Source organism: Procambarus clarkii, chromosome 32, assembly GCF_040958095.1.
Source record: "Procambarus clarkii isolate CNS0578487 chromosome 32, FALCON_Pclarkii_2.0, whole genome shotgun sequence".
Lineage (NCBI taxonomy): Eukaryota > Metazoa > Arthropoda > Malacostraca > Decapoda > Cambaridae > Procambarus > Procambarus clarkii.
The window spans coordinates 36,226,956-36,253,268 of record NC_091181.1 but is presented as its reverse complement, the minus strand read 5'-3'; the positions used below and the strand labels follow the sequence as shown (position 1 = coordinate 36,253,268).

At 42.2% G+C, this 26,313-nt stretch overlaps 1 protein-coding gene across 1 annotated transcript in view; it reads left to right on the top strand.

Moving 5' to 3' along the window:
• The first annotated feature begins 3,894 nt into the window (after positions 1–3,894).
• LOC138370518 (RNA-binding protein 12B-like) overlaps positions 3,895–26,313 on the top strand; it is a 29,738-nt gene continuing 7,319 nt past the window's right edge. The window contains exon 1 of the mRNA XM_069334897.1: positions 3,895–4,033. Coding sequence (XP_069190998.1) covers positions 3,895–4,033 — 139 coding nt within the window. The remainder of the gene's footprint in view (positions 4,034–26,313) is intronic.

Sequence of the window (26,313 nt, the reverse complement as noted above, 5' to 3'; positions counted from 1 at the left end):
CTCCCCCCTCCCTCCTCCGGGTTATAATGTGTAAATTGACTGGGAATCAATTTCTCCGAGAGAGCAAAACTGGTAAAAGTGTAGAAAGGACCTTCCAAGCACAACACGTCAGGGAGGAAACCTGGAGAAGAGGGGACGACCAAACAGCAAAATTAGACTCAGTCGTCGCACACGGCTAAATGTACACACTGAGAACACTGAGCATGGAACGTCAACTGGGGCCAGTGGCCATTATCTGTTGGTCTTTGTGTAAGCCTTTGTTAAGGCTGCGACAAAGAGAGAGACATTAGGGGGAAGGGGAAGACTAAGTTTTCATAAACTAACCTAACCACAATGTTATTTAAATGTTGTTACTCTGATACAAAGTTGTAACCAAGCAGTTGAATAACGTCGTTGAGTGTTCGGGATGGCTTATTATATACATTTGAAAAACTTTAAAAAGTTTCTGGAAAATGAAACCAAGTTTTCAGACTATAAAGAAGTTGCTGGGTGTCAAATTGGGAGCTTATAGTTTTAAAAGAAGGCCAATGGAATCACCACCCAAACTACCTATGACAGTCCACTACCACCCGTGATTCACCCTGCAAAGTTGTGAAAGGTTGACCCCAAGCATCTGGCCTCCAACCATGGACAAACACACAAACATACAGGATGTCAATAAATGAACAAGTGATTAGGTTGCACAAAAGAGGAGGAGGCTACACTGAGAGTGATAAGGAAGTGTGTGTAAAGAATTCAATGAAACCTTCCACGGTAAGTTTTTAAGATAGAACCAGAGTTGCCCTTGTATCTATGATTTCAATTGGAACAAACAATACCAGAAAACAAAACTGCTCGAATTATATATAACACCAGATAAAGTAAATTAACAATTTAATGTGATGAAAGCCATAAACCCAAAAAAGAACTCCCCATGTATCCTAAAAAAAGATAGCTGCACCCTGTGTGGGCCCCTTACTACCATCTTCAAGTCCTCACTGGAAATGGACGAACTACCTGAAAATTAAAGTGTCCAATCTGATACCAAATATAAGAAAGGCCGGAAGACAGGAGCCACTGAACTGAAAGCCAGTTCAAGGTGCTCCGGGTGAACTGTGGGATTATTTTCAGAATTATTACAAAAAAGCTCGAAAAACACTTAAAACATGTGAATTATATTTCCAAGTATCAACATGGATTCAGAAAAGGAGAAGCCTGAATGACCAACTTATTAGAGCTCTATAACAAGAGGACACGAATCACAAAGGATGGAGAGGGCTGGGCCGACAGCATTTTCCTGGATTGCCAAAACGCTTTTGATACCTTTCCCTCACAAACGACACCTAATTAAACTAGGGAAACAGGTTGGTATATCAGCAACAGTACTGAAGTGGTTGAAAGAGTACCTTTCAAGATGAAGGCAAAGAGTAACAGTAAGAGGAGAACCACCAGAGAGAGTGAGGTAGAGAGTATAGTAGAGTACCTCAAGGGTCGGTACTAGGGCACATCCTGATTAAAAAATAAATAAACGATTTAACAGAGGAAGATATAGCCTACTCAATCTTCCCTTATGAACGACAAGGGCTACCCGGTTTCCCTTTAAGCACGGTAGCAGTCTTCTCGATTTGTGTGTCGTGGTTTACAGACCAAAGAAAAGCATTAGTATTCTTGAATCCTTAAGTAAACTACATTATTTTTCATAACCAAACCACCCATCGGAAAGTGAAGAAACGACGACGCTCTGTGCATTATTTTTATTTTAGGTTTTTCCTCGAGAAACATTGATAAATTCATTCATACATGCTTGCTAGAAAATTTCTTACAGGAAGCATCCTGTAAGAAATCTTATAGGAACAGACAGATGTCATTTGACCCGAGTTAAATAGTCTCGTCGAGGCTTCATGCTGACGACCTTGTCCACGCTTGCCGCCTGCTCTTATGCTATCGTTCGACTGACACCCGACACCAATTTCCGTGATATCGTGAACGCATCTGTCCCTAATTCCTACGCTATCATTTGACCACACCTGACACCAATTACTGTGTTATCGTTCGGCCACGCCTGTCACTAACTCCTGTGCAATCGTTCAACCACACACCTGACAACAATTCCAATATTATCGTTCAACATAATTAACGTCAACGACATATCCATCTCAGAGCAAAATAAAATGAAATCCGAACTGCATTTTTGCCCTCAGGCTCCTGGGGGGAAGTCTACAAGTCAAAACCGGTTTAAAAGACCGTGTGAATAAGCACATCAAAGGTCTGGAGCAGCCAGGAAAAACCTGTGGCCTGAGGCTGGGCCGGTTCAGAGTGCAACGGGTTGCTACTCTATGACCTCGGTAGACGGTGGGAAACTTGGGCCTCTGCGCAAGACTTTAAAACTAGACTAGTCATTGATAAACAACGGTATCAGGGGGTTTTAGGTTCTGTAAGATTTAAGGTGCCAGTATAGTGAATAATTCAGTAAGAAGCGCTTTTGTGCTATATATAATGCCAGTATAGTGAATAATTCAGTAAGAAGCGCTTTTGTGCTATATATAATGCCAGTATAGTGAATTATTAGGTAAGAAGCGCTTTTGTGCTATATATAATGCCAGTATAGTGAATTATTAAGTAAGAAGCGCTTTTGTGCTATATATAATGCCAGTATAGTGAATAATTCAGTAAGAAGCGCTTATGTGCTATATATAATGCCAGTATAGTGAATAATTCAGTAAGAAGCGCTTATGTGCTATATATAATGCCAGTATAGTGAATTATTAAGTAAGAAGTGCTTTTGTGCTATATATAATGCCTGTAAAGTGAATTATTAAATAAGAAGCGCTTATGTGCTATATATAATGCCAGTATAGTGAATTATTAAGTAAGAAGCGCTTATGTGCTATATATAATGCCAGTATAGTGAATTATTAAGAAGCGCTTTTGTGCTATATATAATGCCAGTATAGTGAATTATTAAGTAAGAAGCGCTTTTGTGCTATATATAATGCCAGTATAGTGATTAATTAAGTAAGAAGCGCTTTTGTGCTATATATAATGCTAGTATAGTGAATTATTAAGTAAGAAGCGCTTTTGTGCTATATATAATGCCAGTATAGTGAATTATTAAGTAAGAAGCGCTTTTGTGCTATATATAATGCCAGTATAGTGAATTATTAAGTAAGAAGCGCTTTTGTGCTATATATAATGCCAGTATAGTGAATTATTAAGTAAGAAGCGCTTATGTGCTATATATAATGCCAGTATAGTGAATTATTAAGTAAGAAGCGCTTATGTGCTATATATAATGCCAGTATAGTGAATAATTCAGTAAGAAGCGCTTATGTGCTATATATAATGCCAGTATAGTGAATTATTAAGTAAGAAGCGCTTTTGTGCTATATATAATGCCAGTATAGTGAATTATTAAGTAAGAAGCGCTTTTGTGCTATATATAATGCCAGTATAGTGAATTATTAAGTAAGAAGCGCTTTTGTACTATATATAATGCCAGTATAGTGAATTATTAAGTAAGAAGCGCTTTTGTGCTATATATAATGCCAGTATAGTGAATTATTAAGTAAGAAGCGCTTATGTGCTATATATAATGCCAGTATAGTGAATAATTAAGTAAGAAGCGCTTTCGTGCTATATATTGTGCCAGTATAGTGAATTATTAAGTAAGAAGCGCTTTTGTGCTATATATAATGCCAGTATAGTGAATAATTCAGTAAGAAGCGCTTTCGTGCTATATATAATGCCAGTATAGTGAATAATTAGGTAAGATGTGCTTATATGCCTTATATATAGTGACATTAATCAACCTAAATAATCGACAAAAGATTAGGAATGTTATTGAGCTCGTGTAATCTGAGATATTATTACAATAAGTTCAATATTTACGTGTTAAACGAAGGGTATAAAGCTCGTATGACATGCAAGAGGTTGCAGAGACAATTTTTCCTGCTTCAACACCCATTGCACATTGCAGACTGGCTAGAGGTCTTTCTGATTCCTAATGGCCATCATAAAACGTATCGCAGCAATAAGTTCTATGTTGGACAGACAGGTAAGCATCTTGACCATAGCATAAAACAACACATATATGGCATAAAGACAGGTCAAGAATCCAATGCCGTGTCTGTTCACCTAAAATATTGTAATCATTCACTGGAGTAACTGACTGACTGGAGTAATTCATGGAAAATTGTCGAATGTAAATCAGCTAGTGAAGGAAAATATTATTGAATCTTCAGTTATAATAAAAAAGAGTGAATTAGATAATTGCAAGTCCAGGATAATATAAATTAGATAGCTGTATAATTGGTATGATTTGTGATAGATCTAAATTAATATAAAGAATAGATATGTGTGTAGTATATTCCAAGAAACAGGAAATAGCCTGTCCCCCATACAATCCTGCCAGTTCCATTACTTGATATTATGGTTATGGATCTTAATCTGCTTAAGTGTATAGTGGGGTATATAATTCCAACCCCATAAAATTGATAGTTACGGGCTATTCATGCCCGTGCCACCTCTTGGGTGGCTTAAATCTTCATCAATTAATCTTCTCTGTATTCCTTGATATTATGAAACACGAAAACGTTCAGAATTCTCACTTCATTTTTATCTATGTGGATACTTGCATCTCTTAGCGTCAGGCCAAATAAAATTATCAATTAGCTTTGGAATGTTAATTTTTCAACTTCCTTCTTAAATGAAGACAATTTTAAGGAAATTCGAGAAGATTACATCAATGATCTCACCCTTCGGTTACATTCAGTAATATATGCTGACAGGAAAGACTGGTACCAAAATATACTACTCTGCATATTATGACCACTTTGGTGTCAAATCAATTATGAGATTGTATCTTGCTCCCAGGAAGGTTGTCTTTTATAAGTGTATTGACACGTTAAATAATACGGCAGTGGCACTCTCTGGAGGCCCGGGCAAGTCACCCCTGACAGTACAGACGCCAGGAGAGTACTGGTGAATCAGTCATGATTACGTATATATATATATATATATATATATATATATATGTATATATTATTTGGACTAATATTCTTTCCAAAGTTATTCTTATGTTCTTAACACGAAGCCCCAAGACCCGTTATAACGACAGGTGGATGGAACACAATGTATTTCCGTGAGCCAATCAATTAGTCTTCAGGTCTCAGGTAGTTACTACAAGTACTTAGTGAACCTCCACACTGCAGGAGGGTTCCCCTCCCCTCAGTATCCTCAAGGGCTGATTCCTTAAGTGGAGCTTCACTCGTCAAGTGAAGAATCCGGCTTCGTTCGTCAAGAGAAGCCTCCGTTTGCTACTGTATTCTGAATCACCAGGATTGCCTCTATGTGAATCAAAGCGTTTTAAACTCCTCTTCTAATGTTCCAAGACCTACCGCTTCAGAGGACGACGCATGCCAGCCCTCTCAATTACCCTCTGCTGAGTGGTATGTGTAGCAGCGCCGGGGCGGTTCCCGTACCTCAATATCATCTGCTCCATGATGCAGTCCCTCTAGTGCAAAAAATATGTACTGGAAAATTAATGGTTAGAAGCTGCAACTGGAACGCAATCGCTGCAAACACAGGTGAGGCGCACGCACGCACGCGCGCACACACACACACCCACACACACACACACACACACACACACACACACACACACACACACACACACACACACACAGTTATAATGTTCATCTGAATCATTTTTGTCTATGTTCTCATAATGATTTTCCCAATTAATCAACAGGACTACATGTGTGGGCACCAGGAGACGCCAAGACCCCTCTTGTGCGGGGTAACGACCTCATCTGCCTCCGGTGTCCTCCGTCGCCAAACACACACACAACGATCACACGAAAAAGTTGACAGTTGAAGAGGTAATTGTTAGCCTCTGGTAGGACTTAATTATAACATGTTTGGTACCTGTTGCTTGTCTGGTCCCAATCATCTTCCCTCGCTTCCTCCCTTCTTCTTCTTCTCTCACTCCCTCTCTTTTTCCTTCATTCGTTTCCTTACCGAGAAGACGGGCAGCAGCTAATGGGATAGATAATGAGATAATGAGAGTAGATAATGAGTAGCAACCCATTATCCTATGCCTAGATTATCTGAGAAGCAGCTCAACTCGCGACCGTGAGGATCAGAAGGCTTTGGAATATGAATAATATGAACAAATCCACAAGGGCCGTGACGAGGATTCGAACCTCGTCAAGGCCCTTGGATTTGTTCATTTGATGCATCACGTTATTGTGATTTATGTGTGTAATGAATAATATGTTCTAATCTTTATACGTCTTGAGCTTCTCTCGCATATCTTTGTGCACAAGTGGCGCGGAAAGTGAAGGTATACTTAAATATTTTGAGGAAAGGACATGCTCATGACCCAAGTTCAAGCTTACTTCCTATCAGTTGAAAGAGGAAATGCTAATGACCCGGCTTACGCTAGGACAGTTTGGAGGAGAGAACATGCTCATGACCTAAGCCTGGGCTTACGTCCGGACAGCTTGTGGAGGACATGCTCACGACTAAGTTAAGTTACGTCCGGAAAGTTTTATTATTAAAGAGCTTTGAAAACTTAACGTACTTTAACATATTAGGGTACCACTGTGTATTCCTAAACAGCTGTGTGCATACTCTAACTAGACACCTGCGTGCGTACCCTAACTAGACACCTGCGTGAGTACCCTAACTAGACACCTGCGTGCGTACCCTAACTAGACACCTGCGTGCGTACCCTAACTAGACACCTGCGTGCGTACCCTAACTAGACACCTGCGTGCGTACCCTAACTAGACACCTGCGTGCATACCCTAACTAGACACCTGCGTGCGTACCCTAACTAGACACCTGCGTGCGTACCCTAACTAAACAGCTGCGTGCGTACGTGTGTCGTTGCTCTTGGTGTACCTGTAAGTTCAGGGAGGACACTGGTGTCCGTGTGTAGGGAACCTCTGCCGTCAACAACAATTCCACAACAGTCTCCTTGACCACAATCATCTGGGAGAGTCGGAAGTGGCTCGCTGTCTCAGCTTCTTGTGAGAGAACCCTAAGATGATTGCTTCTTCAACACAAATGAACATCTCCCACAGTCTGAACAGCTCCCACAGTCACCCACCTCTCCTACAACACCAGCACCCCCTGAGAATCTACCACCACCCACTGCTACCACAGGGGTGACGATACTCAGCTCCCCCGCTGAGTATCTACCACAACAACCATCCCCCATTGCTACCACAACACCACTGAATACCACCACCATCACCACCCACCACCCGGCCACCAGCGGCCAGCGCTGCATTGTTCCTCCCAGACGGGATGACCAAGAAACCCAACAGAGGAGCGTGTCTAAAATTGCCGCTACGATGATGTCTTTATGGATGGGAGAGAGGCGGTTACGGAAGGGACGCCGGTGATCGTAGCGATGATGTCGTGCTGGTGCTGGCCGAGGGAAGCCACTGGTTGCCTTCCTCATCCTCCTTACATGATGGGATCTCCAGGTTTGTCTCCGCTTGTGTTAGCGAGCGGCGGTGAGGCTGAAAGCGGGGAATGAGGGGTGTAGGTATGAGGGAGATTTCTCTAGTGTAGGTAAATGTGAGGTATATGGGAGGGCACTGCAGGGATGTGAGGTATGAGGGTGAGGTATGAGGGTGAGACTTGAGGAAAGCACTCCTCCCCCGACGTATATTATGGAATCTCCATATATCAAATGGTCACTTGTCATAATAATATTTATCTCATACTTAATTTTAAGCTTTATTATTTATGTATCTTTTTTGTAAATTAAAAAAATACGTATGTACTAGCCTGGTTGTACTCACCTACCTTGAGGTGCTTCCGGGGCTTAATGTCCCCGCGGCCCGGTCGTCGACCAGGCCTCCTGGTTGCTGGACTGATCAACCAGGCTGTTAGACGCGGCTGCTCGCAGCCTGACGTGTGAGTCACAACCTGGTTGATCAGGTATGTTGTGGTGATCACCTAGTTGTGCTTGCGGGGGGGGGGGAGGGTTGGGCTTCGGCTCTTTTGTCCCGCCTCTCAACTTTCAATCATCTGCACTGAAATCTACCAGAAGACATTCACCAAGTGTTCTTACATCACCAATGTAGAAGAGCTGTGAGGCTCATCAGAGATGTTCGGAACATCACCAATGTAGAAGAGCTGTGAGGGTCATCAGAGATGTTCGGAAATGTTGGTAACGAAACCTTTTTTTTTTTTCAGATAATCTTAACTATAATTTGTAAACGTTCTTAACGTCTTATCGGAATCATTGTTCACAACACTACCCATTATTCGGTAACGTGAACATATCCAGTGATGAGGTGTTCCGCATTAATAACGACAACACAATTTCTTCAGCAAGTTGAAGACGATAGGCTATCTTGAGGTTATCTTGAGATGATTTCGGGGCTTTTTAGTGTCCCCGCGGCTCGGTCCTCGACCAGGCCTCCACCCCCAGGAAGCAGCCCGTGACAGCTGACTAACACCCAGGTACCTATTTTACTGCTAGGTAACAGGGGCATAGAGTAAAAGAAACTCTGCCCATTGTTTCTCGCCGGCGCCTGGGATCAAACCCAGGACCACAGGATCACAAGTCCAGCGTGCTGTCCGCTCGGCCGACCGGCTCCCTTATACTATAGGCTAGGCTAAAGGCTAAATTATACTATAACATAGAAACTATATAGAATAACTATGTATTTTTACCCCTTCACATTAATGGTCATTACAATGCACGCCAACAATGGTGATAGCCGATCTTGAAGACAATAACCGGAAATTGCAAAGCAACTGAAAGATTCAGCTCCCGCCTCAACCACCCAAACGAAGTGGGATGACAGCGCGCGAACGGCGTCGGCCGATCACATCCCGCTCGTCAGAGAAGCGTTTACTCGCTCTGGCTTGAACACGCTCCAGCGAGCCTGACAATCATGACAGATGCGTCAGCTCCCGGTGCCGACGCCCGCTGTAGCGCCAAGCGAACCGTGAGAGTTTTATCTTCCATATTGTCAAGGAACAGGGTACGGAAACGTGAGGTTCACAAGACTTCTTACGGGATCACCATAGCCCGTGCTACATGGACACTTCGTTCTGAGTAGCTAAATCTAAAACAACAAAACATACAAGACCTCACACTTACAAGGAAATGTTTTGAGGTTTATCTTACAAGTTGATTAGGCTCTCTACTTATACTTGAGATTTATATGGAGTTCCTTTACTGAAAGTTTTATTGCAAACTCACATATTCTATGCTATATACTCACATACTCCACGCTGCAGACTCACATACTCCATGCTATATACTCACATACTCCATGCTCCAGACTCACATACTCCACGCTGCAGACTCACATACTCCACGCTCCAGACTCACATACTCCACGCTCCAGACTCACATACTCCACGCTCCAGACTCACATACTCCACGCTCCAGACTCACATACTCCACGCTCCAGACTCACATACTCCATGCTCCAGACTCACATACCAACATATATGTCAACAAACAACGTAATAACTTTCAATATAATCTCATAATGCCTTCTAACACCAAATTTATATTAAATGAACGCGAATAGAATATTCCTAAATAGCTTTGAGAAACGTAAAAGACTTTTCCCCCAATAAAGGCAGTGTGGTGGGGCCTTGGGAAGCTGCCCAAACGTCTAAATGGCCAGTTTTGTATTTAATTTGATACATATAACGATATAAAACACAAAATGGCCTCCCTTTGGTAAATGTTTACTGGGTGTGTGTGTGCACACCAGAAATCTTACCAACACCTTATAATGATAGAAGCCATCAATGGTTCAGCTGTCTATAATGACAGAGTCGATCGAGAGCTCGGCTAACAACAGTCCTTCACACACTCATAAAGCACCTTAAGTGCCCAGCATCATTCGTAAAGTATTTCCATTAAAGTCTCACTCTCGGCTCCCCTCACAAGCAGCATCGCTGGCCGGAAGCACCTGATAGGCGCTTGAATGTGGCATGAAAACATTCAAAATTGGGCTCGGAATATCAGCACGATACGAGAAGAAACTCTAAACAAAATTCCCTCGCAGATATGAGGAAGTGACAATCATAAACTCATTACCTCGTGGTGTATCAGGATTGAGATTTATAAACAGCGACGTTTTAAGAAATGTTATCATGTTCCTGTAAAGAAACTCAAGGGGGACTATAAATCACGAAGTATTTACGATACTTTGCTGTGGTGAGATTTAAGACCCCACGAATGTACGTGCTGATGCTGGAGACTTTGAGAGGCTGTCTGGTCAGCCCAGCCTCCTGATTACATACCATTTTGTGTAAAAATTTAAAACTTCGTACATATATTGACGTAATGGACAATTAGATAGTAGTATTTCGTACTGTTTACTTTATCGGGTCTGGGAAAAAAAAACTAAAGCTAAAAACCAAATTTAAATATTCCTATGCCTAGCACAGCATACATATGTACTATATTACACCTTAAATACCATACATTAGGTCTAGGATAGTTAGGTTGGGTTAGTTTTGATTGTATTAACAATATAAATACAAAAATCTTTTTCTGGCGTGTCCTAATTCAATAGTACGTAATTCTAATTTCTAATTGTGCACTACATCATATGTACGACGGTCCACATCATTATTCTGAGTACTATCTAAGCAGGATGATGGGCTGCCTCTGCTCAGCAGCCTTCACACAGCCTAGTTGATTGACAGTTGAGAGGCGGGACAAAAGAGCCAAAGCTCAACCCCCGCAAGCACAACTAGGTGAGTACAGGAGAGACACAGGACGCTTGCAAGAGAACAGCAGATTGATGGAAATATCGGGATATTGAAGGGGTGAGTGGTTGACGTGGCTGGTCAGAAGTTTGGGGGTGAGTGGTTGATGTGGCTGGTCAGAAGTTTGGGGGTGAGTGGTTGATGTGGCTGGTCAGAAGTTTGGGGGTGAGTGGTTGATGTGGCTGGTCAGAAGTTTGGGGGTGAGTGGTTGACGAGGTGGGTAGGTGTTTTGGGGGTGAATGGGGAGGTTTAGTAGGGTAAACCTGCTAAATGGATATTTTGATTAATTTATATCTGGTACCTCTAAGTTAAGAGCCCTGCCCTTATTAGTACTAAATTTCTATTTCTAATTTTCAACCCATTATGGACGCCTATTTAAATCCTTTTACTGCGTGACTTAATCGTTGACGGTATTTCAGCTTAAGCACTAAGCCATTATGACTATATATAGAATTAATCAATGCTTTGCTGTTAATTCATTTTCATCATTTATGAGTATATTGCACTCTTACTAAAGGTCTCATGACTAAGTACTGGAACAGTTCATTAACGACTGTTGAACTCTCAGAATGACCTCAGTTTATGCTGACCTTTTGTTTCCTGTGTGATAGAAGAACTCTGATTAAGTTTATTAGGCTGACCTTTGCCTACTGTATTTGTCCCGCGTGAGAAACAGTGGGAAAGGATTACTTCATATCGAAATCTTTGTCATAATCTATTTCCCCATAGAATGAAAACAAAATTATAAACAAAATGTTGTTATAATGTAAACTACTCCTGTGAGTCTATCAATGAGTGTAAATGGCTCAAAGGCTCAATAACCCGATGGTAGGTGTACATGAATTTGTTTAAAACTACCATAAAACACACACACACACACACACACACACACACACACACACACACACACACACACACACACACACACACACACACACACACACTCTCCCCTTGGGTTCTAAAGGAAGGAGCAAGAGAACTGAGCCTACCACTCTCCATAGTGTATAACAAATCACTGGCAACAGGGGAACTGCCAGATATTTGGAAAGCAGCTGACGTAGTCCCGATATACAAGAAAGGGGATAGACAGGAGGCACTGAACTACAGGCCAGTGTCCCTAACCTGCATACCATGCAAGCTGATGGAGAAGATTGTGCGAAAAAAACTAGTGGAGCATCTGGAGCGAAGGAACTTTGTAACACAGCATCAACATGGGTTCAGGGATGGCAGGTCCTGCCTCACAGGGTTACTTGAATTCTACGACCAGGCAACAAAAATAAGGCAAGAAAGAGAAGGGTGGGCAGACTGCATATTTTTGGATTGTCAGAAAGCCTTTGATACAGTGCCACACAAGAGGCTAGTGCGAAAGTTGGAGATGCAGGCTGGAGTGAGAGGAAAGGTACTCCGGTGGATAGAGGAATACCTAAGCAACAGGAGACAACGAGTCTGTGTGAGGGGTGAGGTCTCAGATTGGCGAGACGTCACAAGTGGAGTCCCGCAGGGGTCAGTCCTTGGACCTATACTGTTTCTGGTATATGTAAATGATCTCCCAGAGGGTATAGATTCGTTCCTCTCAATGTTTGCCGACGATGCAAAAATTATGAGGAGGATTGAAACAGAGGATGATAGTAGGAGGCTACAAGATGACCTGGATAGACTGAGTGAATGGTCCAACAAATGGCTGTTGAAGTTCAACCCGAGTAAATGCAAAGTAATGAAACTAGGCAGTGGAAACAGGAGGCCAGGCACAGGATACAGAATAGGAGATGAAGTACTTAATGAAACAGACAGAGAGAAAGATCTAGGAGTTGATATCACACCAAACCTGTCTCCTGAAGCCCACATAAAGAGAATAACGTCTGCGGCATATGCGAGGCTGGCTAACATCAGAACGGCGTTCAGGAACCTGTGTAAGGAATCATTCAGAATCTTGTACACCACATATGTAAGACCAATCCTGGAGTATGCGGCCCCAGCATGGAGCCCGTACCTTGTCAAGCACAAGACGAAGCTGGAAAAAGTCCAAAGGTATGCTACTAGACTAGTCCCAGAACTAAGAGGCATGAGTTATGAGGAAAGGCTGCGGGAAATGCACCTCACGACACTGGAAGACAGAAGAGTAAGGGGGGACATGATCACAACCTACAAAATCCTCAGGGGAATCGACCGGGTAAACAAGGATGAACTTTTCAACACTGGTGGGACGCGAACAAGGGGACACAGGTGGAAGCTGAGTACCCAAATGAGCCACAGAGACGTTAGAAAGAACTTTTTCAGTGTCAGAGTAGTTAGCAAATGGAATGCATTAGGAAGTGATGTGGTGGAGGCTGACTCCATTCACAGTTTCAAATGTAGATATGATAGAGCCCAATAGGCTCAGGAATCTGTACACCAGTTGATTGACGGTTGAGAGGCGGGACCAAAGAGCCAGAGCTCAACCCCCGCAAGCACAATTAGGTGAGTACACACACACACACACACACACACACACACACACACACACACACACACACACACACACACACACACACACACACACACACAGTTTCCTGCCATTTTCAACCATTACGTTTCGGAAAATTACCTCACATGTCAGCTATCCATGTGAGAGTTGACGCCTCTTTGAACCTTTGATCTTATAGAATACACTGAAAAGCTGTGTTTGGTCTCCAGTTCACCAGTTCCTCTGGTGCTGTCCCTCCCACTGCCATGAACTAAGTTAATTATTATCAAATAATCTCTTTTAAATTAAGACTAAATACATTTATATTGATTTACACGTGCTGAATATATTGTACATATCTTTGTGGTTTTTGGTATAACTCAATAACTTTTTATGTTAATGAGTTATATTTTATATCACTTAAGTCTTCATATTAACCATGCATTAAGCAAATAGTTTCAGGGTAAAATGTCTTAAATATTAATTTGCATTTTCTAAATACACTTTATTTTTTATGTGTAGCTTTCAACTTTCTTACGACTGTGACTATGTCTCTCAAGACTTGTATTGAGCCAGAGACTCAATGCACATTAGTGTAAGATGGTTTTATTACAACTGTGAAGGATGGCTTATTGTAACTGTGTCAGATGGCTTTATCACAGCTGTGTGACAAAGATAAAAATATAGCCAAAATGTACGCAAGGAAAAATAAAGAGTTAGGTGTGTTCTTGCCGTCTAATTTGGCCAGTATTAAGAACATGCAAATGGCTTGACACCACATTGTATCAAGACTATAAAATATTCGTACTGAGTTTTCTCATTCTTAGGCAAAAGTCATTGGGGAGAATTGTGTCATTCTTTTTTATAACAAATTTTTAACGTTGACAATTTTAGTAGGTACTGAAGATGTTCAAAAGCCAAGAGATACTGACATGACCTGCCAGTGAAGACCAAACAATGTTCTCTGTGTTATTGTTCATAATAACTGCAATCAGAACTCAATCCCCTGCTAATGTACGACAAAAGAAAATAAACATATTCTAATTAGTATTGCAAATGGATACCTACGACTATGGTAGAAAATAACACTAGAACCTCTCTCGGGTCCTCACTCTCCCAAGCCTTCTCATGGAGTGATGATCGTAAGCTTCCGTACCGTCTTACGTTTGCTCCGTGACTTCTTCTGGGTCATTGTCCCTCGTCAAACTTGTCTATTAGGGATGTTAAGTCTTCCTTTGAAACGACTTGGTAATTACTGCATATGAGCCAATTGGTGGGAGTCGCCTAGTCTGACCTATTGTGGGGGGTATGTGCCTCAGGCGGCGCAAAGCTGTCGTTCCCACACAGTGTGTAGTATGGATGCTATAATATCTTGATGCTACGAGAGGGCATGTCATAGCTCACGAGGAAAGTATACACATTAGATGCTGGGATTGCATGACCTGCTTCAACGACTTCTTCCTTGCTATGATCACAAACTCGTTTCTTCCTCCTCGTCCCCCCCTCCTCCCCTCCTTCTCCTCTTCCACCAACTCCTCCTCCTCCTCCTCCTCGCAAAACATTCAATTTCCGGGTCTCCGTTCTTCTTTATCGTTCATCGTTCTCCTCGTATTCAAAGCTCTTCATCCTTATTAATAATTTTAGCATCCACCTCCACCAATCACCTCATCCAACCCCACCACTCACCTTATACAACCCTTCCCCCCCCACCAACCACCTCATACACTCCCAACTAACCCACCTCATCTCCTCAGTATTCACCAAGATATTCTCACGGTGTATAACAACATATAATTTGAAGAGTCATTTGTCAAACAATAAGCGTATGAACCTAGACGAAGTCGCCAGATTGATTCGCTCGAGTATACGTACACATTTATCCAAATTATTATATTATATAATATATTTATATTATATTTATTTATCTGTCCGAAACGCTTTGCGTAAATAGTGGCTTTAGGCATTGTATGTACTAGCTCCATCTATATATCGATCAAATTATGTAAAATCTCTTGTATGTATGTACCTTACCTGAATAAACATTTTTATTTTTTATACGCTTTCATGCAGCTATGACTTTGGATTCGGTGTAGATGAGGAAAGAAGAGATGATTGGGCTTCTGCCCGGTACTAGAAGAAGAGAAATCAAGCCATACTAGCACTATCTGACATGCACACATCCCAAGTAGATTTACATGTGTATACGCTCCTGTTTTCACTCACACATGACACCACTGGTTTTAGACACACCTGACTCCCATAAAAACTCTTTCACAATTGCAATAAATGTTTACAATAACCCGGACCACGAGAAACATGCAACCAGGAACGCTAATAATTATGTACTTGTATACACCCTCAAGAGAATCACTTACAAGGCTTCAAGTGGTAATCATCCCTAAATACAGTGTAAATAGACGTCACTAATAACTTCCTGTTCCATGGGAAGCAACATTTTTTTCTGTATTTTGAATTTGTACATAAGGTTTAGGTAAAGAGCTACCTGAAGGGCTTAAGTCCATCATCCTTCGGTTGTTGATGGACCGTAAGCCCATCATCCTTCAGTTATTGATAGACTTTAAGCCCATCACCGAACTCATGACCAATTACGGTTGCTTGTGTGGAGGCTGTTGAGACCCGGATGGGAGACTAAGTGGCAATCATTCACGAGTGAATGATTGCCACTTTGCCTCTCCCACTTATTACCGACGACTGCCTCCCACTTTGCCATCGGGACACTTAGTGTACGGAAACCGGAAGTGACATCTTAAGAGAATGAAATTATAATATAAGTTAACCAAAAATATCGCAGGTTTAATCATTTTAATAATAAAATATAATATATTTTATGCAATTGGTAAAATATCGCAGGTATAATCATTCTGACGAATCATGCGAGGAAAGCTCTGCAGTAAACATTTTAATTGAATAACTGCGAAGGGTCTACATGTAATTACGTTGTGACGCAGTAATTAGTAATTGCTTCTCGGAAGTAATTGACAAAAAAAGCCTCAACATTACTTTTTTAAAGGAGAGACTTACTATGAGTCCTTATACCTTTATGGATAATTAAATAAACCACCTTTAGGGATAATAAAATAATCCACCTCTATGTACAATGAAATAATTCACCTTTATGGATAATAAAATAATCCACCTTTATGTATAATAAAATAATCCAACAACAGATAAAAAAAAACTGTTGGATGTTTCTTTTTTCCCAGGTGAGCTCTCACAAGGTCATCAGTGAGGTAGGTGTCTTCTCGTCAACGGTCAATGTCGTGACCAAGTCTCCTCATCTTCCATAACGCACGATCTAACCCTTGACAAGCCTCTACCTCTCCCATTAATTAATACAACAGTTTTCATGATAATATTCACATTAATGTTAATAAAAAAGACAGGTGTTTAGGAAATATATGACAGGTAAGAAATCATATATATATATATTTACTTAGCTGCTATGTCTGTACTTGCTTTATGCAGCATATTATATATATATATATATATATATATATATATATATATATATATATATATATATATATATATATATATATATATATATGAATGTCTGATTGTCTGTTCAAAGATGGAAGCCAGACACTTGCAGACATCCTCATTAAACTTTGCAGGGTGACAAGGAAGTGGTGAGGGATTGTGTGAAAAATATAAGATAAAGATAACGAAAGCTGTAAATTGTTGAGCGAGAGATCTTCGCTGAGATACTTTGTGCCGTGTAGGAACATAAGTATCTACAAATTAAAATAATTAGGAATATCAGATAGACTAACTAGCCCGGTGATAATAATGCGTGATAAGGAACAATTAGGAATATTAGGCAGACTAACTATAGCGTGATGATAGGAGTGGTTGGGAGAGAGAGAGAGGTGAGCACTACCAGGAAGAGGGCTGTGGATGACTGTGCTAGAGGCAGGGCACCACGAACGGGTCGTAAGGTACATGGGAGCAAGAACTTTGCCAGCAGAGTACGTTACCTGCAGTGCAGTCTATCAGCAGTGCAGTCTATCAGCAGTGCCGTCTATCAGCAGTGCCGTCTATCAGCAGTGCCGTCTATCAGCAGTGCAGTCTATCAGCAGTGCCGTCTATCAGCAGTGCCGTCTATCAGCAGTGCCGTCTATCAGCAGTTCCGTCTATCAGCAGTTCCGTCTATCAGCAGTTCCGTCTATCAGCAGTGCAGTCTATCAGCAGTGCAGTCTATCAGCAGTGCCGTCTATCAGCAGTGCCGTCTATCAGCAGTGCAGTCTATCAGTAATTCACTGTACCAGCAGTGATATATATTAACAACACACTCTACCAGCAGTGAATTCTACCAACAACGTACTTGGCATTTACCTCAAAAAGACTTCCCCAAAATACGTTTGTAAAAAAAAAATAGCTAAAAAAGTCATAGTTAAAGCAAGAACTCTTTGTTCACACACTTAAGCCAAATGGAATAAAAAATTAACTACAGCACAGGTGTGACCTGAGTTGACCTTAAGGAGGGCGTACGGGCGTATATACGCAGCAGTGTTATCTGTGCGCGTCGGTCACAGGCACTGTTCGTCAATTGACGGGATTTGCGCTGCTTTTCGTGGACATTTTCTCATCATTTCAGTTCGTAGTTTGGGCGGAACTTTTTTTTTATGTGTGAGAGTTCAAGGTTTTAAGGAACTTCTAAGAGGCGGTGAGGCACAATGACCGAGTGGGTTCTCTGTCAAGTGGTTGTGGAGTTTACTGTTAAGTGGTCATGAATGTTCTTGTCAAATACTTTACCTTTAACCTTCGCTGAAATCTGTAAATTTTTATACCAATTTCACTGTCTGAAATTTATTTTCTGAATGATGTGGTTAAGTAACCCCCTTTCTTGATTATGTTTCCCTATCTTCATCTATTTTACAAATAGTCTACATGTCTGTCCATCACTGCAACCTCCATTATGTGCAACATCTTCACCACACACAGTCTCCATCACTGCAACATCTTCACTGCTATTGCCAACCTTCCAGGATCCCGAAGTTTTACTCTGATCTACGTGGGTTGGACCTTCACACCTACAGCAACTTGGTGTGGATCCTCACTTTCCCACTGAAGGAAACCCTGGTGTCCTTCAGTGGGCATCTTTACTCGTCTATCTCACTGTAATATCCTCAAGGTCTTCCAGAGCCCGAGATTCACGTCCCCCGGAGTCCCCCAAGAACCTGTGGCCGTGGTTATAGTTGTCCTGGTATGAAGACAGTCGTGGGAGATGTTTCAGAAACGTTCGGGGCGTATATTCTCTTCTGACCATTGGTGGCTGAGTAGCCTACACACCGTGTATATTGCTGCGTGTGACCTTCCTTCGCCCTATTTATGAGGCTTCGTCAGGTTTATGTCTATATACAAGACCCCGTGTTCGGGAACAATGGGGAAATGATCGTTAATACAGCCGCCACTTCTCCGGGTTTTGATTGGTATACACTTGGGACATGATGGGGTTCGATCTCTTTGTCGAACAGTGCTTCGGCTACTTTTTATGTTCGAATCGCGTCACTTTAAATGCTTCACCCAATGGCTGAACATATAAATATAAATGGCAACTATGCACAAAACTACTGTGAAAGTTCTGTTTTTTATTACGCATTACGAACAATTTTTTTTTTTGGGGGGGGGGGGGTACGTCTGCAACCGAGAAATGATTTTTTCATACAACGTATTACAAAAAAATATCTCAAATAAAATTTAATATAATCGCTCATTTAGTCCCAACTAAAGGTAGATTTCCAGCACTCATTTGCTTTTTACTCTCAGCTAATTGACAGGAAACTCAAATTATGTTTCGTTACAACTTTTTTTTTGGTAAGCATCACCGTGGAAATGATCAGGGACGCTGTTGTGGGCTGTGGGAACAGCGCTTGGCGCTGCACGTGACTGTTTCAGAGCGGGAGATTATGCTTAATAAAAGGGAATCGCTTCGCTGTTTCCGGTAACATTAGAAGTGCTGTATGCGCTCTACTACAGAGACCTATAAGTAAAACTAAAAAAACCATTGTGTACTAGTTATTGTGTACATTGTGTACCTAGTTGTGCTTGCGGGGGTTGAGCTCTGGCTCATTGGTACCGCCTCTCAACTGCCAATCAACTGGTGTACAGATTCCTGACCCTACTGGGCTCTATCATATCTACATTAGAAACTGTGTATGGAGTCAGCCACATCACTGTCTAATGCATTCTACCTGTTAAAATAAACATATTACCAAACATTCTGAGAGTATATGTTTATCTCTCAGAATGTTTGGTAATATGTTTATTAGTGATGTGTGTCTATGTATGTATTTACACGTTGTACTGAACGGGGTGAGAATAGCTTGAGCTACCTCATCCCTTTGTGTGTATTTTACCTCAATAAACTTATTTCAATTTCAATTTCAACTCTGACACCGTATACAAAATACTCTTGAAAGGAACTAGGACACACCAGGTACCTAAACGAGGAGGTATTGGGGTGAGAATAGCTTGAGCTACCTCATCCCTTTGTGTGTATTTTACCTCAATAAACTTATTTCAATTTCAATTTCAACTCTGACACCGTATACAAAATACTCTTGAAAGGAACTAGGACACACCAGGTACCTAAACGAGGAGGTATTGGGGTGAGAATAGCTTGAGCTACCTCATCCCTTTGTGAGTATTTTACCTCAATAAACTTATTTCAATTTCAATTTCAATTCAAAAACGAGGAGGTAGTTATTCAAATACCCAAAGTCGGTCTTCAAAATTCGAAAAAAATCTCCCCAAGCTGCTTCTCTAGAACCATTAACGTATCAGACCAACTGATCTCTAAAACAGAACGTGAATACCAACACGTCTGTCAAAAGCAACATGGATGAGAAGCCCCACTCCACACACACACACACGAACGGTATTCATCTTAGTATGCGTACGGAGCTACGAAAATTACCCATCATACACGAAACATGTTCATCTTAGTACGATTACCGAGGTATGGAAAAAAAAGCGTAAATAAAAGCCACGACGGTGTAAAACCACAAAAGTGCCGAGAGAGGTGAGTGCACGCTATTTCATACGTGTACTCAGCTCGTATAACACTCGCAAAACAGACCAAAAGTGCCGGTAAGTGTCAAGTAGCGCTAAATATTATCATTACGCAGCCTCTCGGTGAGTCAGACACCCAATCCTCCCCACGACGAACTCAGCAACGTTACCCAGATCTCAGCAACACCTCGAGTGTTAAGGGGGTGGGTCGTGCTCGAGCGGCTGCATGGGAATGGCAAGTGGCGCTCGAGCAGGTGAAAGTAGCAGATCGCGTTCGAACGGTTTTTGAGTAGATGAGCGTTTCAGTATGTGTGTGTGTGTGGGGGGGGGGGGGGGGAGGGCACGTCGCTCTCCAGCAGGAGTGAGCGCCAGGTCGCGCTTGAACGAGTGTGACCGGCAGGCCGTGCTCAAGTGGGTGTGTGGGGCCAGGTTCAGCTCCAGCGAACACTACGGCTGAGAGGGAAAATTTGATGGTGGGAAACCGAGCTCTTCGCCAGCTAGCGAGGGAACACTTTTTTGTGTACACATGTGGGTACGGGAGAGGACGCCTTCTGACTCCTGCTAGCAGGCTGGGAGCTTTCCCACCCCCATAGCTCAAGGTACGTCTTACCCCTGCTAGATTTCCTCTAGATTACGATGCGGCGTTCCGTTTTACTCTCAGGTCCTCAGTTACTGCTGAGTGAATAGGGACGATGAGTTACGAACTGTCAAACATTGCTTCACTGACGACCTCTGTTCGAACCTCAACTCTGTTCCTTCACCACGTTCCACAAACACAAATAATTGTCAACAGAGCCTAAACACCTAAGCTAAGCTACTCCTAAGTACGCATAATTTGCTAATATATAATAATATTCATTTATATTCGAGAAAATTACTATCTTGAATGAATAGCATTTTAAAACTTATGAATAGGTTGGCAGCAGCTTGGGCGAGCATTGCCTGAGGACAGGTTAGAACAAAGTGTTTTTGAATTCATTAATAAGGGGTTGTGGTGGCTGGATTATTGAGCGTTTAACCTTTGTTTATGAGGAGGAGTTGAGGGCAGCTTGTGTGGTGGGATGGGGGGGGGGGAATATGAGGAGTGTACCGGGATGGTTATGGTTGTGGAGGAGAGAGGTGGATGGTGAGGGGATGTGGTGGAAGGGAGAGGGATGGTGAGCGTGGGACTTACGTTCCCTACATCATCAACCTCATACATTTCGTTTGCACTAGTTTCGTGAGTTGTGACGTTGATGTCTTGTAGACTCATCCCCCAGAGTGCATTTGAGGTGACACAGCATCCTTGTCTGGGGTAATTAACCCCCCTCTTATCCCCCCCCTCCTTCCCCCTTAGCGTGTTGTGTGAGCGGCAGGGTATGGCAGGCGGCAGCTGTTATCTACATCTTTATTAACAAAATTAATATCCGATTTTGCCAAACCGGATTAATTCAATTAGGTCTTATCGCAGTGCTGCTGCTGCTGCTTGTATTCACTGCCATACACGACCGAGAATCATACACATGACATAAGGTTCAAATTGTAGATTCATACAAATATATATATATTTCATGGGGTTACCATCTTCTGCATCAGATATTATACATGTTTTTTTTAGATTTGGTAACTATAACTTCCTACTGTTCACTGCTACACAAGACAGAGGGATTTATCAGAGATGCAGGAAAAATTTTTTTCTCCTCTTTTCTCCTTTTCCAAGCTCTTCCATCATTAATGTAGACAAGTAAATGTAGGGTAAATTGTTAGGATGTCTTCCAATATATCAGTTTCAATTAAATAGTTGCATAGTTGATTGTACCCGGAGGTCTGAAAATCTTTTACAGGATCTTGTCAAGCCAGGTCTAAAATCATTTACAGTTTCGCATTCAATAATGTAGTGTTCAAGTGAATGAGTTAATAGTTTGTCACAGAGTTTACAAGCCGAATATTCTGGTAGTGGCTCAGCCTCACTAACCTGCCAGATGTGCCTATCGCCAAGGCGAAATTCACGCAATGGTTACATCACATTATCTGATCCGACAACTGTGCTGACCATACAAATACCTATGATTGAAAAAGTTGTCATACCTTTTAATAACGCAACTTTCAGGTCTTTGGGCATTTCTTAATTCTTCTAAATCTGAAGTAATCATTTTAATTTGTATGCTGCTAATTGCATTAGATAGTCCAAAGTCACAGTCCATACTTTCTTTCTTGCAAGTTGCACTGGAGTGTATTGTACAGGGGCCAGATTCACGAAAGCACTTACGCAAGCACTTACGAACCTGTACATCTTTTCTCAATCTTTGGCGGCTTTGTTTCCAATTATTAAACAGTTAATGAGCTCCGAAGCACGAGGAAGCTGTTTATAACAATAACAACAGTTGAATGGGAAGTTTTCATGCTTGTAAACTGTTTAATAAATGTAACCAAAGCCGTCAAAGATTGAGGAAAGATGTACACGTTCGTAAGTACTTGCGTAACTGCTTTCGTGAATCTGGCCCCAGGCTGCTAGCCTAGCAGCGTGATCATTATTGGGTAAAGCAAATGTGCAACCACTTATGAAATCTTTATATCTTTTCTTAATCATGACAGTTTGTTTATATTAAACGGTTTATGAGCTCAGAAGCACCACGATGATATTTACAACAATAAACTCCTTGGGTTGTGATATTTCGAAGCTCGTAAGCGGTTTAATAAGTGTAAACAACGTCGCAATGACTAAGGAAATGTGTACAGGTTTCGTAAGCGATTGTGTAAATGTTTAAAGATAGTTTGATCACCTCAGCAAAGCGCGAGGAAGAAGCTTTCACTAGATACACACTGTAGCGAAGTGTAAATGAATTTAGTCAGCTTCCCATTATATCAAGGTCAGTGCAGGCTTCTTCCAAAGCATTAAGTCTGTGTCTCATTGTTGGTGTTGCTGTCGTCAGAAGCATGTCGCGGTAACGAGCCCCAATCCATAACAAGTATAGTTGATGGTATCTTAGTGCTGGCCAACATGCAAAAATATATCATCAACGTGTTTAGCCTCTTTCGAGCGCCGAGACGAGTCATATGTCTCTCTCAAAGGCCGAGTTAACTAAAGTCACCTAGGGCCAGATTCACGAAAGCACTTACGCAAGCACTTAGGAACGTGTGCATCTTTCCTCAATCTTTGACGACTTTGGTTACATTTATTAAACAGTTTACAAGCATGAAAACTTCCCATTGAACTTTTGTTATTGTTATAAACAGCCTCCTGGTGCTTCGGAGCTCATTAACTGTTTAATAATTGGAAACAAAGCCGCCAAAGATTGAGAAAAGATGTACAGGTTCGTAAGTGCTTGCGTAAGTGCTTTCGTGAATCTGGCCCCTAGACATTCACCTACGGCCCAGGTGATTGGAACATAGCTGAGTTTCCCAGCCAATCAGGTGGCAACACGCTGATTTGGCAGTTAATCATTTATCATTATTATAAACGTTTCTTAGAACCTCTTGCAGACATGCAGCATCACATTCGATTGTGTGGAAGATCATGCAGGCGAACGTTTCATATGTCATCATCATTTCCCCTTCCTGTGTGCCTCGCAGGATGTTGGGATCTTGGCGACAAGAAACGCTCGTATGGCGAGTCGTTTGACACCCACCAGGTGGTAGTGTGGCCCAACTCATCCACAGTGTCATGTGTCATATCGCTCGTGGTGTGTCAGGACACACAACACCACCTGTGACACTTCACATCGTTATGTACCATATTCTGGTATAACACTATCAACACCTTCAAAACACCTGGGTGATTTCTGGTATACATGTTCTTTTCTGAACAATTTGGAAACCCGTTACTCTCTCACAAGATGCAGGGTGATGAAGGAAAGGTGTATCCTCCCCTTAACTGGGAAAAATCACCCTTGTTGCCATGGCCGTAAGATGGAGATTTATCTTCCCCTTAACTTCCCCCTTAACTAGGGAGCCGGTCGGCCGAGCGGACAGCACGCGGGACTTGTGATCCTGTGGTCCTGGGTTCGATCCCAGGCGCCGGCGAGAAACAATGGGAAGAGTTTCTTTCACCCTATGCCCCTGTTACCTAGCAGTAAAATAGGTACCTGGGTGTTAGTCAGCTGTCACGGGCTGCTTCCTGGGGGTGGAGGCCTGGTCGAGGACCGGGCCGCGGGGACACTAAAAGCCCCGAAATCATCTCAAGATAACCTCAAGAAAGAAGATAACTGGCCAAATCATTCATGTTGCCATAGCCACTCGAGGGAAGGGTGAGGCAATAGAGACTGCAAGGAACGAATCCTCCAATCCTGAGCACTCCCCTTGTAAAAAACTACCAACAGGAACTGGGTCATAATTCTAAATTTACATTATTAAATGCTCAGTCACAAGACTTTTTCAACTGGCCGCTCATAAGGTACCTGGAGCTTTGCAATCATTTTAGCATCTCTCGTGTTCTTGAGAATATTCTCATAACGTATAAAAAACGTTTGGCAGTGCTGGTTACTTGTCCTTGTAGTCCATCTTGCGAGATGGATTACTAAGACACGCAGCATTTCGTAGTGAGCACAAGACTCAAAAATTAAGTAAACCGCTAAATGAACAAATCCACAAGGGCCGTGACGAAGATTCGAACCTGCGTCCGAGAGCATCCCAGACGCTGCCCTTCGGCCCTTGTGGATTTGTTCATTTGATACATCACGTTAGTGTGATTTCTGTGTGTAAGCCGTTACATGATTTAGATAAGCCGAATAAATGGTCAGGTACCTAGGCAAGTTAATCAATTATTATAATAAAATGCTCCAATTCTTAATATGGTAAATCAATAGTTGAGTTTTATTGAGTGGTGAAACATATTATCCACGTTTTTTAAAACGCTGAAACGTTGTGTTTACAATTTTATGGGATGACGAAACATTCGCACGATACCAGTACTAAGGCGAGAAATGCAGTCATGTGAGTTGAATCAGTACATTCCCACCAATACAGTCATGTGTGTCGAATCCCACACCAGTACAGTCATATGTGTTGAATCCCACACCAGTACAGTCATATGTGTTGAATCCCACACCAGTACAATCACCTGACACCAACAGAGGGACTGCTTGAGGCTCGCCCCTGAGGGCCTCTTCGCGTACTCACAATGAACATTATTGTGGACAGATGACCATCTACTTCCTCCTTTCCGCGAAGGTGTCACATTCCGCCAGGAGGGTGACTTATGGTCCGTTCGGAACACCGTGAAGTGGCACTCGAGCGTGACACATCCACGTATGGGGGTTCGATCTCTTCGGAACTCTGTATGTTGTAAGGGTGGAGTGGATAATGTTATACTTTGGAAAGTTATGTGATTTTAGGTTAAGTTATGTGAGGTTATTCACAAGACACAAACTGTTGGTGCTGGATCTGTAGGAGGTTGATGAGACAGTTCTCCATGCTAAGACGTGCTTCATTCTACCGTTGTGAGTCCTCGCTGTTAACGACATCGAGGACCGCTCATTTTTTAATACAGATAACAGGAGGCGCGACGTGCCAACAGGTGACGGTAGAGTGAGGGCACTCAACGGCATCTCTCGATACAGATAACTGAAGGCTCGTTAACGGCAGAGCGAAGTCTGTCACCGGCACCCGTTCGACGCAAATAACGGGTCATTTGGGCAACAATGACGGCAGAGAACAGTGCCTTTTGTAGCGTCATGCTGTAGATGCTGTAGTTCCCTCTACATGTCCATCACCATCATTATTCCTTCTCTCCTCCTTGTCTTCGCAGCCATCATTCTCTCACTCTATCCCCCTCCGTTCATCCCCCTCTCCCTCTCCCACCATCCGCCCTACGCCAATACTTGTGAGAGTCACGCACCACAAAATTGGTAGCGAGTAGCTGGAACAGAGAGGACGTGAAGTCTGTGTTCTGGACGATCATGTTACACTCTCAGGCGACACTGAGAGACGCCGGTACTCTTGTACTTCTGGGAAAGTCAGACGCACGGTCTCCAGGGTACTCTCGTTGAGAGAGAGAGAGAGAGAGAGAGAGAGAGAGAGAGAGAGAGAGAGAGAGAGAGAGAGAGAGAGAGAGAGAGAGAGAGAGAGAGAGGATTCGATCTCTTGAATCAAATGTGTAAAAGAATGTTGGCCAA